At 35.3% G+C, this 13,678-nt stretch overlaps 1 protein-coding gene across 1 annotated transcript in view; it reads left to right on the top strand.

Annotated features, from left to right (window-relative positions):
* LOC105465802 (TBC1 domain family member 5) overlaps positions 1-13,678 on the top strand; it is a 570,286-nt gene that overhangs the window by 307,280 nt on the left and 249,328 nt on the right. The window contains exons 7-10 of the mRNA XM_011714415.3: positions 4,454-4,562; positions 6,020-6,109; positions 6,213-6,287; positions 7,749-7,816. Of these exons, the coding sequence (XP_011712717.1) occupies positions 4,454-4,562; positions 6,020-6,109; positions 6,213-6,287; positions 7,749-7,816 (342 nt within the window). The remainder of the gene's footprint in view (positions 1-4,453; positions 4,563-6,019; positions 6,110-6,212; positions 6,288-7,748; positions 7,817-13,678) is intronic.

Here is a 13,678-nt window from a genome sequence, read left to right on the forward strand (position 1 = left end):
TGAGATTCTGTTTGGTAGCATCTTACCCAGATTAGAACTTGTTTCAAAATTGGACTCAGTCTTCTCAAACTCTGCCACTGCTTTCTCACTAAGTTTATTAGATATTCTAAATTATTTGATATCATTTTAATAATATTCACAGCATCTTCACCAGCAGTAGATTCCATCTCAAGAAACCACTTTCTTTGTTGATTCGTAAGAAGCAACTCCTAATTCACTTAAGTTTTATTATGAGATTATAGCAGTTAAGTCACATCTTCATATTCCACTTCTAAATCTAGTTTTCTTGTTATTTTTCCCCATCTGCAGTTACTTGTTCCACTGAAGTCTTGAAACCCCTCCAAATCATCCATGAGGATTGGAATCACCTTTTAAAAACTCTTGTTCATGTTTCTATTCTGACCTCCCCCATAAATCTCTAATGTTCTTAATGACATCTAGAATAGTGAATCCTTACCAGAAGATTTTGAATTTACTTTGCCCAGATCTGTCAGAGAAATCACTACCATATGGCAGCTATAGCCTCTGAAATGTATTTCTTAAATAATAAAACTTGAAATTAGAAATGACTCCCCAGTTCATGGGCTGCAGAATGGATGTTATGTTAGCAGACATGAACACACCATTAATCTCTTTGTACATATCCATCAGAGCTCTTGGGTGATTAGGCGTATTGTCAGTGAACAATGATATTTTGAAAGGAATCTTTTTTTTTCCTGAGCAATAGTTTCCAAACATGGGCTTAAAATATTCTTTAAACCATATTGCAAACAGATAGGCTATCATCCAGGCTTTGTTATTCCATTTATAGGGCACAAGGAAAAGTAGATTTAGCATAATTCTTAAGGTCTCTAGGACTTTCAGAATGATTAAAGATTGGCTTCAGTTTAGTCACCAGCTGCATTATCCTGTAACAAGAGTACAGCCTGCCCTCTGAAGCTTTGAAACCAGGACTTGACTTCTCCTCCCTAGCTATGAAAGTCCTAGATGGCATCCTCCTTCAATAGAAGGCTGTTAAATCTACATTGAATATCTATTGTTTAGTGTAGCTACCTTCGACAGTTATCTTGGCTTGATCTGTGTAACTTACTGCAGCTTCTCCATCAGCACTTTCTGCTTCACTTTGCAATTTTATGTTATGGAGACGGCTTCTTAAACTCCATGAACCAACCTCTGCTATCTTCCAACTTTTGTTTGGCAGCTTCCTCACCTTTCTCAGCTTTTACACAATTGAAGAGAGTTAGGACTTTTCTCTGGATTAGGTTTTGGCTTAAGGGAATGTTGTGACTGTTTGATTTTCTATTCAGACCACTCAAACTTTCTCTGTATCAGTAGTAAGACTGTTTTGCTTTCTCATCGTTCATAAGTTCACTGGAGTAGCACTTTTGAGTTCCTTCAATAACTTTTTTTTTCTGCATTCACCACTGGGCTACCTGTTTAGTGCAAGAGACCAAGCTTTTGGTCTAACTTGGCTTTAGATACACTTTCTTCACTAAGCTTAATAATTTCTAACTTTTGATTTAAATTAAGAGACTTATGACTCTTCTTTTCACTTGAACATCACAAGGCCATTGTAGCATTATTAACTAGGGAGGTCCAAGGAGAGGGAGAGAGACAAGGGACTGTTTATGGTATGGCCAGAACACATACAACTTTTATCAGTAAGTTCACTGTCTTATATGGTTGTGGTTCATTTTGCTTCATAACAGTTACAATAGTAACATCAGAGATCACTGATCACATATCCCCATAATAGATATAAGGAAAGAGTTGGAAATTTTGTAAAGATTATGAAAATATGTCACAGGAGACACGAAGTGAGCACATGCTGATAGACTTGCTCAATGCAAGGTTGCCACAAACCTTCAATTAGTTAAAATACAGTACCTGTGAAGTGCAGTAAAATGAAGTGACATAAAATGAGGTATGCCTCTACTCCTCTAATGTACTCACTGCTAATCTCATCTTTGAACATTGCTAAAAACTAGACAAAAAGTTTGAACATGATGAGATATCAGTATATATGTGTAATTACTTGGAAATAGTACATATTTAGTATAGGTAATAAAAATGGATTAAAATGGGGAAAAAAGCCCCACAAGATTTCACTGAATATTTATTTGGTGTTGGAGTGACTAAGAATTACTTAAGCAAGAGAAAACAATGGAAAGATCAGTAAGAGAAAATAATGTTAGATCTTAATTATATACAAATTTAAAAAGCGTCAATGTATTGAAAATTAAGACCATTGGGTTAAAAAATTGGCTGATGAAGGCGTGATGTCTTTAATGTATGAAAAACTTTTCTCTTTAATCAATAATAAGGCACACTAAAAAGCAGTATTATTAACAAAAATATTAATTTTTAAAAGTATAGGATTTAGGCACACTGGCTCACACCTGTAATTCCAGCACTTTGGGAGGCTAAGGAGGGAGAATTGCTTGAGGCCCTTTGTAGACCAGTCTGGGCAACACAGCAATACCCAGTCTCTACAAAAAGTACAAAATTAGTCAGGTGTGATGGTGTGTGCCTGTGGTCCCTCCTGAGTTGCCTCAGCTACAGTGGAGGCTGAGGTGGGAGGATTGCTTGAGCCCAAGGAGTTCAAGGTTAAAGTGAGCTATGATTGCACCACTGTACTCCATCCTGATGACCAAGTGAGACCTTTTCTCTTTTTAAAAATGTGTGTGTGTGTGTGTGTGTGTGTGTTGGATAGTCCTCTGAGGGCTTTTCATGTATTTTTAAAATTCTCATAATAATTCATTTAAGTAGATTCTATTATTACTCCATTTTACAGACGAGGAAACTGAGGCACAGAGAGGTTAAGAAATTTGCCCATGCTTGCACATCTTGTAAGTGGCTAGTGAGCTGTGTACCTTTGCTTACTGCGTGGCTGTCTTTCTGATCCCAAGCATGCACCTCTGATGTTCATTCTCTTAACCACTATCCTGTACTGCTTAAAATGGGTAAAGGGCAAAAAGCAGGTTTTACAAAGGAGCAGTAAAATGACCCAAAAGCATGAACAATTTTTAGTTCACTAATAATACAAATTAAAGTAAAACCAATTTTTTTTAAACTAATAGAGCAATGAGAATAAGAAATTTTTGTGGAGTGGTGATAGAAATGCATTTCTTCCAGCATGGGTTGGAATGTGTGTCTCATTTAACAGTCTTAGCCCGAAGCCACTATTGGCGGAAGGCTTGTTGTGATTGAGGATCACAACGCTACTGGGTTAAAGCTGGAAGTTCTGCTGGTGGCAGTAGGGAATGTGTCATTGTCTTTGATCACTCTTCTGGAACTGTGTGGAGAAGATGCATTTTGTCCCATGGTCAAGTTTTGAACTTTTTGTGTACAGTTCAATCATTACTCTAAGCATAGCATGCAAGATTATCCTTTCTCAAAATGAGTAGGGTCTAGCCAGTGACAGCCGCACGTGTGTATAACGGAAGAATGATTGAGGGTTTTAGTGGCTTTCTTTTTCAGAAATCTCTCAAGATATTGCCATCAGGGTTTCAGCTTTGACAATAAATGTTAAGTTATATGTAAGTTTTATTGTGATATGATGGAATTTGAGAGAAATTTCATAAAGCTAATCTCAGTAGCCTCTACTCAAATGATTCTTAATGTTTAGTTTGGTGCAAGATGCAGGGAATATAGGTCTGATTCCTTTATTCAAACTCAGTAAATGGTTTGGGACAATTAATTTCCAATTGTTTCCCAGTAGAGCAGATTTACTTGTATATTAATGAGGCACAGGTGTTAGGCCCCTGGTGTCTGCATGCCTGGGAGGCATATTTCAGTTGTTTATCTACTCAGCCATAGGTACTGCAAGGTACTCAAGCTTGCCTTTAACAGTTTTTACAGTGAGGCTTTTTAATTTTTTGATTTTTTTTTAAATTTGCCTACACCTGTTAAAATTTTAAAACTGATAATGTAGAAAGAAGTTGCAATTTCAATAGTAAGCAGCACTAACAGTTAAAGTAGTCTTCTATTATACTTTACTGTCCAGCCTGACATTAAAGAGAAATTGGTTCATTTAAACAGGTATTTCACATCAGAAGCTAATATAATCAACATTACACTTCTTTGTTGCCTATTTTTGGAGCAGGTATGTTTTTATCATTGGCTAAAACAGTCATATATTTATATTATTCATCTTTTTCTTGTTTATGTACTGAAGTGTACTATCAGCATTTTAGAGGAAATGGAATAGCCTCCATAGACATTATGAATTTCAGTAGCTGGCGTAATTATAGCTATCTACATATTCATTAAATCTACGGAAGAACTGTGTCCAAAAAGACAGCCATGCGTTCAGAAACAGTACACAACTAAATATATATGTTTTAAAAGTTGCATTTTTTAGACCTACTTACAGTTAATTTCCCGTAGTACTTCTCTCCAAGCAGAGGAATTTTAACAAAAGGATTCTCATGCTTTGGTTTCTTTCATATAGGAAAGAATGGGAAGAACTATTTGTAAACAACAATTACTTGGCAACAATAAGGCAGAAGGGGATTAATGGGCAGCTGAGAAGCAGCAGGTTCCGCAGCATTTGCTGGAAGGTAAGAAGAAAATATTTATTTACAGTTTCTGGTTGCAGTATATCAACACATTACCTGATGCCCTGGAAGATTAGCCATGCAGGGGATCACTGAATTTTCCAAGAGATTTCACTCCCATTATTTTGACTATCTATGTTTATCTTTCATAGGACATTTACTAATAAGGTTGTTGAACTACCTTAGTCCTGAGTAAGTGATAATGGTAAAAGAGTCATATAAAATAACTATCTTTTCAACTGTTTTGATGGTGCCAAATTCAGAGCAACACTTTTACACTTGCCAGAGTCTTTTGCAGAAATTCTTGAAGATTTTCAAGAAAAGGCAGTGGTGGGGGTTTAACTTTTAGGTTCCTATTATATCAAGTGCCATCATTTAGTTATCCTCCCTTTTTTCTTGATAAATGGCAGCAGGAAAATATTTTTCACATTTCATTTAGTAGAAACACAAAGTGAGGGGTGGCAAGAAGTGGAAGGAAATTGGATCACTCTCCTTTAGGAGGAAAAGGAGCACTGATTACCAAAACTAGTAATAATAATCTATAGTTATCTTTTTAATTGCATTGAAGTATTGTTTGTTTTTGTTTTCTAAACATGAATTTATTTAGGTTTAGACTCATTTCTGGAATGAATTCTATCAAAAGTTTTTAGGGTTATCTGCATAAATTAAGCATACTGAGTCTATGCAAGTAAAGACAAAAGAAACACATAATGTATTAGACAGTTTTAGGTTTAAAAATTTAGATTTAGTAATTAAAATACACTTTTCTTCTTTTAGATGCAGGCATTAAAGGCAGGAGACCTGCTGCTAGAATATTGTATACAAGTATTTGTGCCCCACCCCCATTCCCTGTTGTTTAACTTTTAGTATCTTTCATTTGTTAAAAATAAACCTAAATCCAAATTTATTTTAATATTGTATTAAACTAAATTAAATCAAATTTGTCATTTTAAGAATGTTTGTTATTTTCATAAGCTGACTGCCAGCTTTAAATTACATTTTTTTTTCTGTAGAAGGAATGCTTTCATGACTCAGGCTATGCCCTCAGTGAGACTGCTATTCACTATCTTTTACCTGCTTGTTTTAAAACAAAATCTTAAATGTAGCAATTACTAATCAGACTCTGTGCTTCCTAATAACCCCCTACCACTACCATTAAGACTAGAAGGTAAAATGTGAATTATATTTGAACCTCAATGAATTTTTCTTCCTTTTGTAATGTAAATCTGAAGGGGAGTTTGATTCTATTTTGTGGTATAGCCTTTGTTCACTTTTTGAATTTTCTGATTATATATTTCTTAAATATCTCCAAACAAAAATTGTTAGGAATTGGAATGATGATATGACTATGAAATATCATGAATATTATTTCTTTCAATGTTCAGGTGATTCAGTTTGGCATAGTTTCACATTTTATATCTTAAGATATTTACAAAAGTTTCTTCTGTTTTTCTTGACAGCTATTTCTTTGTGTTCTTCCTCAAGACAAAAGTCAATGGATAAGTAGAATTGAAGAATTAAGAGCATGGTATAGCAACATTAAAGAAATAGTAAGTAAATAGTACATTTAATTAATGTAATTGTTTTCTTATATACACTTTAAAGTCCAGTAGCCTCTGATCCTTGTGTGTGTTTTTTCACTTTCTTTACTAGCATATTACAAACCCAAGGAAGGTTGTTGGCCAACAAGATTTGATGATCAATAATCCTCTTTCACAGGATGAAGGGGTAAAGTTCGTCTTTATTCATATCTTAACCTCTTTTGCTTCTAAGAATATGTTTATGTGACTGGTTGCCAATCACCATGAAAGCAGTATATTTCATGCCAGCTGTTTTCTCTATTCCACATACAGTACCACCTAAAACCTGGTAGAATGATTTTACATTATATATGTGTTTATATATTATATTATATGTTATTATATATATATATGCTGTGTTGTAGGAAATTTATGATCTATTTCTGTGGAATGGCAGTACAAAGAAATCTCAGGATTCTGTAAGAACTAAGGGTAAAATGTAAGAGCATAAAGATGAGAATAGAACTTTTATCAGGGTTGCAGTGGGGAATTGGGTAGCTAAGGAAGGCCTCCCTTCATGGTAAAAATAAAGAAGGGCTCACTTAGCAGGGCTAACTCACAGGAAGAAAGAAGTAACCATTTGTAGTGAGTCTATGCAGAAGCTTTTAAAAAATCAGAGTGAAGACAAGGAATAATTACTACTTTAAAGATATTATGTAACTGTGAAAGTGTGAGTGCTCTAATTTTTGCCTATTTACCTAAAAACACATTTTTTTCCCATTTAATACATAGTGTTAGCATTTCTCTTTCCTGATACATAAGTATTTGTAGACTCTTTGGTATAAGAACATAAAATATTAAGTAATTTTTAAAAAATTTCCCTTAAATTCACATTTTAAAATGTACATGAAAACCTATTGGATTATAAAACCAAGCTCTGTAGAAAACTTTACCCATCTTTCTTAGTGCATTGGGAATTCCAGTCAGGTTCAAGCTGGGGACAGTTGGCCCATGAGTCCTGCTGTAATCCAAGCACCTTTCTGTTGTTACAGGGGTAGTAGCAGTAGCATATGGCAGTGAAAAGTATTGTTCACTTTATATAGATAATAAAAGTTTTAAGAATGTACACTAGTTTCTCATTAACCACAGGGGATTGGTTCCATGCTCCTCATGGGCACCACAATCTGCAGATGATCAAGTTTCTTATATAAAATGGCATGGTATTTTCATATAACCTGTGTATATCCCCCTGTATACTTTAAACAATCTCTAGATTACTCATAATACCTAATAGATTGTAAATGCTAAAGTTGTTATACTGTGTTGTTTTTCTAATTTGTGGGTTTTTTTATTGTTGTATTGCTATTTTTAGTTTTTTCCCAAAATTTTTGATCCACAGTTGGTTGATTTTTGTTGTGGGACCTGCAGATAAGGAGGGCTGACTTTATATGATAATATCAAACTGGAAAAATTGATGTTAGAATAAAGATGTGTTTCTGAGATTAAACTAGATTTTAATAAAAATTACCCCAGTCTCGGGTTTTCTATCTGCAACGTGAAACGCTAACTCAGAGAAGAATAAATTTAACCATTTAAATTATTAAATTGAAATCATTAAAAGTAAAGCAAAGGTGTGAGACTATATAATAGATTGTTTTCCTTATTTCAGAGTCTTTGGAACAAATTCTTCCAAGATAAAGAACTTCGATCAATGATTGAACAAGATGTCAAAAGAACGTACGTAGAACTATTTACATGTTACTTTCAATAATTCAAATTGTTGTTATCTCTTTCTAATTTTAACAAAACACAAAATCTGAGAGGCATCTTAATTGAATGCAGTATTCTACTTGTGTTAATAACAAACTTTTTTTTGACAAATTGTGATAATAAGGATTGTTTTCTCCTCTAACGACACAGATTTCTGTGTTCCCTTTTTAAAAGTAAATTACTTTATAATATTGATAATCTTCAATAATATTTAATTAGTTGTATCAATTTCCAACAATTATTTGAAGTCATATGCACCTTTTTAAGGTTATATTGTATAGTCATAGTGTTATTGCCAGAAAAATTTATCCCTTGCTTTATGCCTTTGAATCCCTTTCTCACCAAGTTACTTGTTAAAACTTGTTAAATGACAACCATTATTCTTATCCTTACTTCTCTTCCTCTTGAAGCTATTCAGGTTTACAAACAATCTTTTCTCTCAGTCTACTCAGTGTTAACTGTGTAAAAGGGTAATTTGTTACTTTGCATAGTATCCATAACTTTGATATATTCGACCTCATCTTTCTGAGTCATAGGGTGAGGAGTAAATGGAATTTGTGTCAGAAGATCATAGGTAGAGTCCTAGCTAACTGATGCTGTAATTGTAGGAAGATTACTTCAACACTTTCCCTCTTGGTTTCCTCTTCTGTTAAATGAGAATAATAGTAACCATCTCTTACGATATTTGAGGATTAATATCTGTCAGAATAGTAGTAAATTAGATAGGTTTATACTTTAAACTATAAATCATTATATAAATGTTAGTAAACTTAATGCAGTCCTCAGGATCTAGGATTAGCCAGGTATGTACAGAATCATGAGTATCTCTGGTGGCTTCCTCCAAGTCCTTCTGCAGCTTTGCCTGTGTGCTCCACTCCTAGTTCAATTCCTACTAAATCTATTATAATGTCAAGGCCTCTGACTCTCTGATACTCATTTCTTTGCATGTTGTGAATACTGAATAATGAGATGACATGAACTACTACTAAGTTTGTAGTACATATTTAACAAATACAATTTCTTACTTTAAAATGAAAATAATTCAGAAGAATCATAGGTTTAGAGTACAATGAAACCACAGGTAATTGGCAGTGGTAATAGGGTATGGGGTGAGAAGTTTGGGATCATTTTGGTTAGCTTGAGTTATCCAGTTAACTCAGGAGTAACCCAGTTAGGGAAGCTACTCTCAGAGGTGTGGGTGATAGTGCTTGGTCTCCCTAGTATATAGGTGCAGAAAGTAGAGCACCATTGTATTAGCACACAGGAGTCGTGGCACTCAGTAAATATATGAATAAAACAAAAGAAGGAATTTCCTCAGTAATTTAAGTATATAGCTCATCAGTGGTAGTAAACAGGCCTTTTAAAAACAAAATGTGGAGTATATATTGTTAACCAAACTTTAAAGTTTTAAAATGCTAGGTAGTTGTATTTAAAAACTTGCCACCTTCAGATTGATCTGTCTAATGAGCAGGATTATAATTAACCTCTCTACAGTTACCAATGGAAATGAAGGGGCCACAGCGCTGGTGCTGAGTCGCAGAGTCAGAGGCCATGGGGGCCAGATTGACTTAAAGAAATAGCAAACAAGAAAGGGGGAAAATAAAACTCTAATAGCCACATCAAATAGGCAGTGATACTGGGAATTTGTTCATCATTTTAGTTACTTAGTTCGAACATTTCTGCTTTGTTATGTAAGAAAGTGCTAGTTCTTGAAAACTTCTATATTTTGTTTTTTTCTTACAAAAATGTGAGACATAGACACAGATATATATACATATATATGTATATTATACACATATATATGTGTATATACATGTACACATACATATATATACACACACACATAGTGTTTTTCTTAAAGTGTATCTCTACTAGTGTATTTTAATTAAAATGGCAAACCAGTGACCCAAAGAAGGTAGCTAGGAGGCCCTATAGTTGATAGCATAGTAGGGAAATGTATTGGCATTATCTAGAGGGACAGAAGTATTAGGATAGATGTATATATGAAGGGGAATTTATTAAGGAGTACTGACTCACATGATCATGGTGAAGTCCCACAATAGGCCATCTGCAAGCTGACAAGGAAGCCAGTCCAAGTCCCAAAACCTTAAAAGTAGGGAAGCCGACAGTGCAGCCTTCAGTCTGTGGCTGAAGGCCCCAAGAGCCCCTGGCAAACCGCTGGTGTAAGTCCAAGAGTCCAAAAACTGAAGAACTTGGAGTCTGATGTTCAGGGGCAGGAAACATCCACCACAGGAGAAAGATGAAGGCCAGAAGACTCAGCAAACCTGCTTTTTCCACCTTCTGCCTGCTTTATTCTAGCCACGCTGGCAGCTGATTAGATGGTGCCCATCCAGATTGAGGGTAGATCTGCCTCTCTGAGTCCACTGACTGAAATGTTAATCTCCTTTGGCAACACCCTCACAGACACACCCAGGAACAATACTTTCCATCCCTCAATCCAATCAAGTCGACACTCAATATTAACCATCACAGGAAGGTTCCATATCTTCTTCTCTTGAAGACTCTCCCATGGCTGTCTCCACATTTAGATTAAGTCTCCTTGTCATTTCTATATAAATTTTCTGGCAAATACTTAACTTGTGAGGTAAGGCGGTCAGTCTTATTTTAAGTCCACCAAATTATTTAATTGTAAAAGCTGAATAGTTTGTATAAATTTACATCTTTATAAGGTACTATATGATCTAAAATATATGTTTTTCATTTCAGTCTGTGAGGAATTCCCTAATAAAATAGAAGTACAGCCCAGATAAGGTTATGAAGTTTACTAGCTTTGTAATAATAATTTTTTTAAATGTGTATTTATGGAGCATCGCTATGTTCCATAATTGCCCTTTGCACTGTGGGGGACAGAGTGGAGTGGTGAATAACACAGATAGGGTTCTGCCATCACAGGTTGTATATTTCAGTGTGGTATAGGGGAGAGTGGTGAGACAACAAGCGTGTATAGATAAAGAGGATAATTACAGAGGGTGGTAATTGCTCTGAAGAAATAAAGCAGAGTAACTGGATAGCTAGAAGGAGAGTAGCCAGTGGGAAGGCTACTTTAGGAATAGTGATTGAAGAAGACATCTTTGAAAAGATGACATTTGAGCTGAGATGTGAAAAAATTTAAAGGCCAGCCATATGAAGAACTAGGGCAAGAACTTGTAGACAGGGGGAGTAGCTAGGGCAAAGTTAGTTTCTCAGTGAAAACGAGCTCAGTGTTTAGAGGAGCAAAAAGAAGTCAGGCAGGGTAGAGCAAGTGCTTTAGAGAAGGAAATATGAGAGGAGAGCAAAGGCCAGACAAACAGTCTTGTAGACCACAGTAAAAAGTAAGGATTTGGCCGGGCACGGTGGCTCAAGCCTGTAATCCTAGCACTTTGGGAGGCCGAGACGGGCGGATCATGAGGTCAGGAGATCGAGACCATCCTGGCTAACACGGTGAAACCCCGTCTCTACTAAAAATACAAAAAAACTAGCCGGGTGAGGTGGCGGGCGCCTGTAGTCCCAGCTACTCAGGAGGCTGAGGCAGGAGAATGGCGTAAACCCGGGAGGCGGAGCTTGCAGTGAGCTGAGATCCGGCCACTGCACTCCAGCCTGGGCGACAAAGCGAGACTCCGTCTCAAAAAAAAAAAAAAAAAAAAAAAAAAAGGTAAGGATTTATTCCAATTGCAATGGGAAGCTTTTGGAGGACATTGAGCAGTGGCATGATACGTAAAAAGATAATTATGGCTGCTGTGCAGTGGGGCAAAGGTAGTTGTAAGAATGGAAGCTGGAAAAGCAAGTAGGAGTCTATTGGAGTGTTTCAGGTTAAGTAATGTTATCTATTTATTAGACTAAAAATGTAGTAATAAAGACAGGAGTAGATAGGTTTGGGATATGTATTTTATGTTTCAAAATACAAATTAGGGGATCATTATATGTAGTTTTCTCATATTTATAAGTTTCTCTTCCATTTTTACTGCTCTGTTTCTGATCCTTTTTTCCTCCTGCCCACAGTCACTTTACTTGTTTTATTGTTTTCTTGGGATCTAGTGTTTTTCCACTTCTAGTCCATTCCATGTGTTACAGCCTAATCACTCTACTCAAAGCACATTTATAATCATTCTGTTTGCCTAATTCAAAACTTTATATGACTCCCTGTGGCCTGAAGAAGAATGGACTTACTCAGTTTCTCTAATACATACCCAGTTCCCTTTTAGACAAGTGCTTCTAGCATTATTCAATGAACAGGTTTTGTGCTTTCTATTTTCCATGTTTTGGAATCTTTCATGCTCTCCTCTGCTGGAATGCTGCTTCCCTCCTCTGCTTCCTGTTAGATTCCTGACCGCTCATCATTCAAGGCCTGAGTTCATCACCTGAGTTTATGAAACATTTTCCAGTCTTGGCCATTGGAAATCATTTGTGCCTAGTCTGTGTTCTGTAGAATTTTCTTAATAACTTTTTAATATTATTTAATTTTGTTTGGTCTTATATTTATTTAGGTCCATCTGCCAGTATATTCAATACATTTATATTAATCTCCTTAGCGTACCAGGCTGTAGAGATGCCAAGATAAATGTGACATGGACGCTTAAGAAGCTTACAGACAAAACAGGAAAAAAAAGTTACAATGCAGGATTATTGGTCCCATTAACAGAAGCAGTATGTACAAGAGCTCTTGTGTTAGCCCAGGTCTTATCTTTCAAACCTAGTAGTAAAACTTTTGAGGGCATGGACCTAGTCTTGTTTTTGTCTCACTGCTCATCACCAAGTTGATGCTTAATAAATGATCATTGATTGTGAATCCTATCACTGGTGATCAGTGTTGTTCAATTTTAGTAATTATCTCAAACATCTTTAAATTTTCAGAGACATAAGCATACTTTAAAAAAATACTGTTATCAACTTTCTAGTATGAGTTTAAACAAGATAATTTGATTTCATGAGCTGTGATTCTGCCATCATTTAATGTATTTGATCTGGATATGTCACTGTATTAAATATTATCTTCCCCTTCAGCCAATTTTAATATTCTTTTATGTCACTAACCCTTTTTTGCCTCAAAGAGTTTTGCATTCATTTCAATTAATTGCTCTTTATCTTAACCTAATGAGGTTGTTACTGTTCCCATTTTTATTGCTGAAAAAACTGATAATCAAAAGGTAAATCAAGGAATTTCCATTTACGGCATTCTAATTTAGAACTTGAATTGTCTATTCTGAACAAATTTTGCCATGTTTTCAAAAGCTGTAACATTAAATGAAATTCAGTATTATTTAAAATGGTGGAAATAATGAGTTCAGGATAAAATATCATTTCCATATTAGATGCCAAAGAAGTATGTTATTTGGTCTATCAAGGTCTATTCTAAAAATATATATGCAGCATCTATAACATCATTTGCAGATTAACATATTTATAAGCTATTGCCAAATAGTCTCATCTTTTCTTCAAATGTGTTTTCCCTCTCTCTTGAATTAAATGATTAAATTTCTTTAACTGACTTTTATAATTGTAACTTTGACCATATTTTAAAGTTTATCTGATTGCCTATTGATATGCTGTTATCATCTTCAATATTTGATCTTTCGTATTTCTAGTTATCGTAGTTAACATTTTAGGTAGCTCATTCATAATTTAATCGTTCTTTTTCTTACTTGTATCTCCATGGTGAGTTTTTAAAGATGCAGCTTTCTTGGGCCCGGTGTGGTGGCTCATGCCTTTAATCCCAGCACTCTGGGAGGCCAAGGCAGGAGGATCACTTGAGCCCAGGAGTTTGAGACCAGCCTGGGCAACATGGTAAAACCCTGTCTCCACAAAAAACACAGAAATTAGCCAGACATGGTG

This window comes from Macaca nemestrina, chromosome 2 (assembly GCF_043159975.1).
Source record: "Macaca nemestrina isolate mMacNem1 chromosome 2, mMacNem.hap1, whole genome shotgun sequence".
NCBI classification, from domain to species: Eukaryota; Metazoa; Chordata; class Mammalia; order Primates; family Cercopithecidae; genus Macaca; species Macaca nemestrina.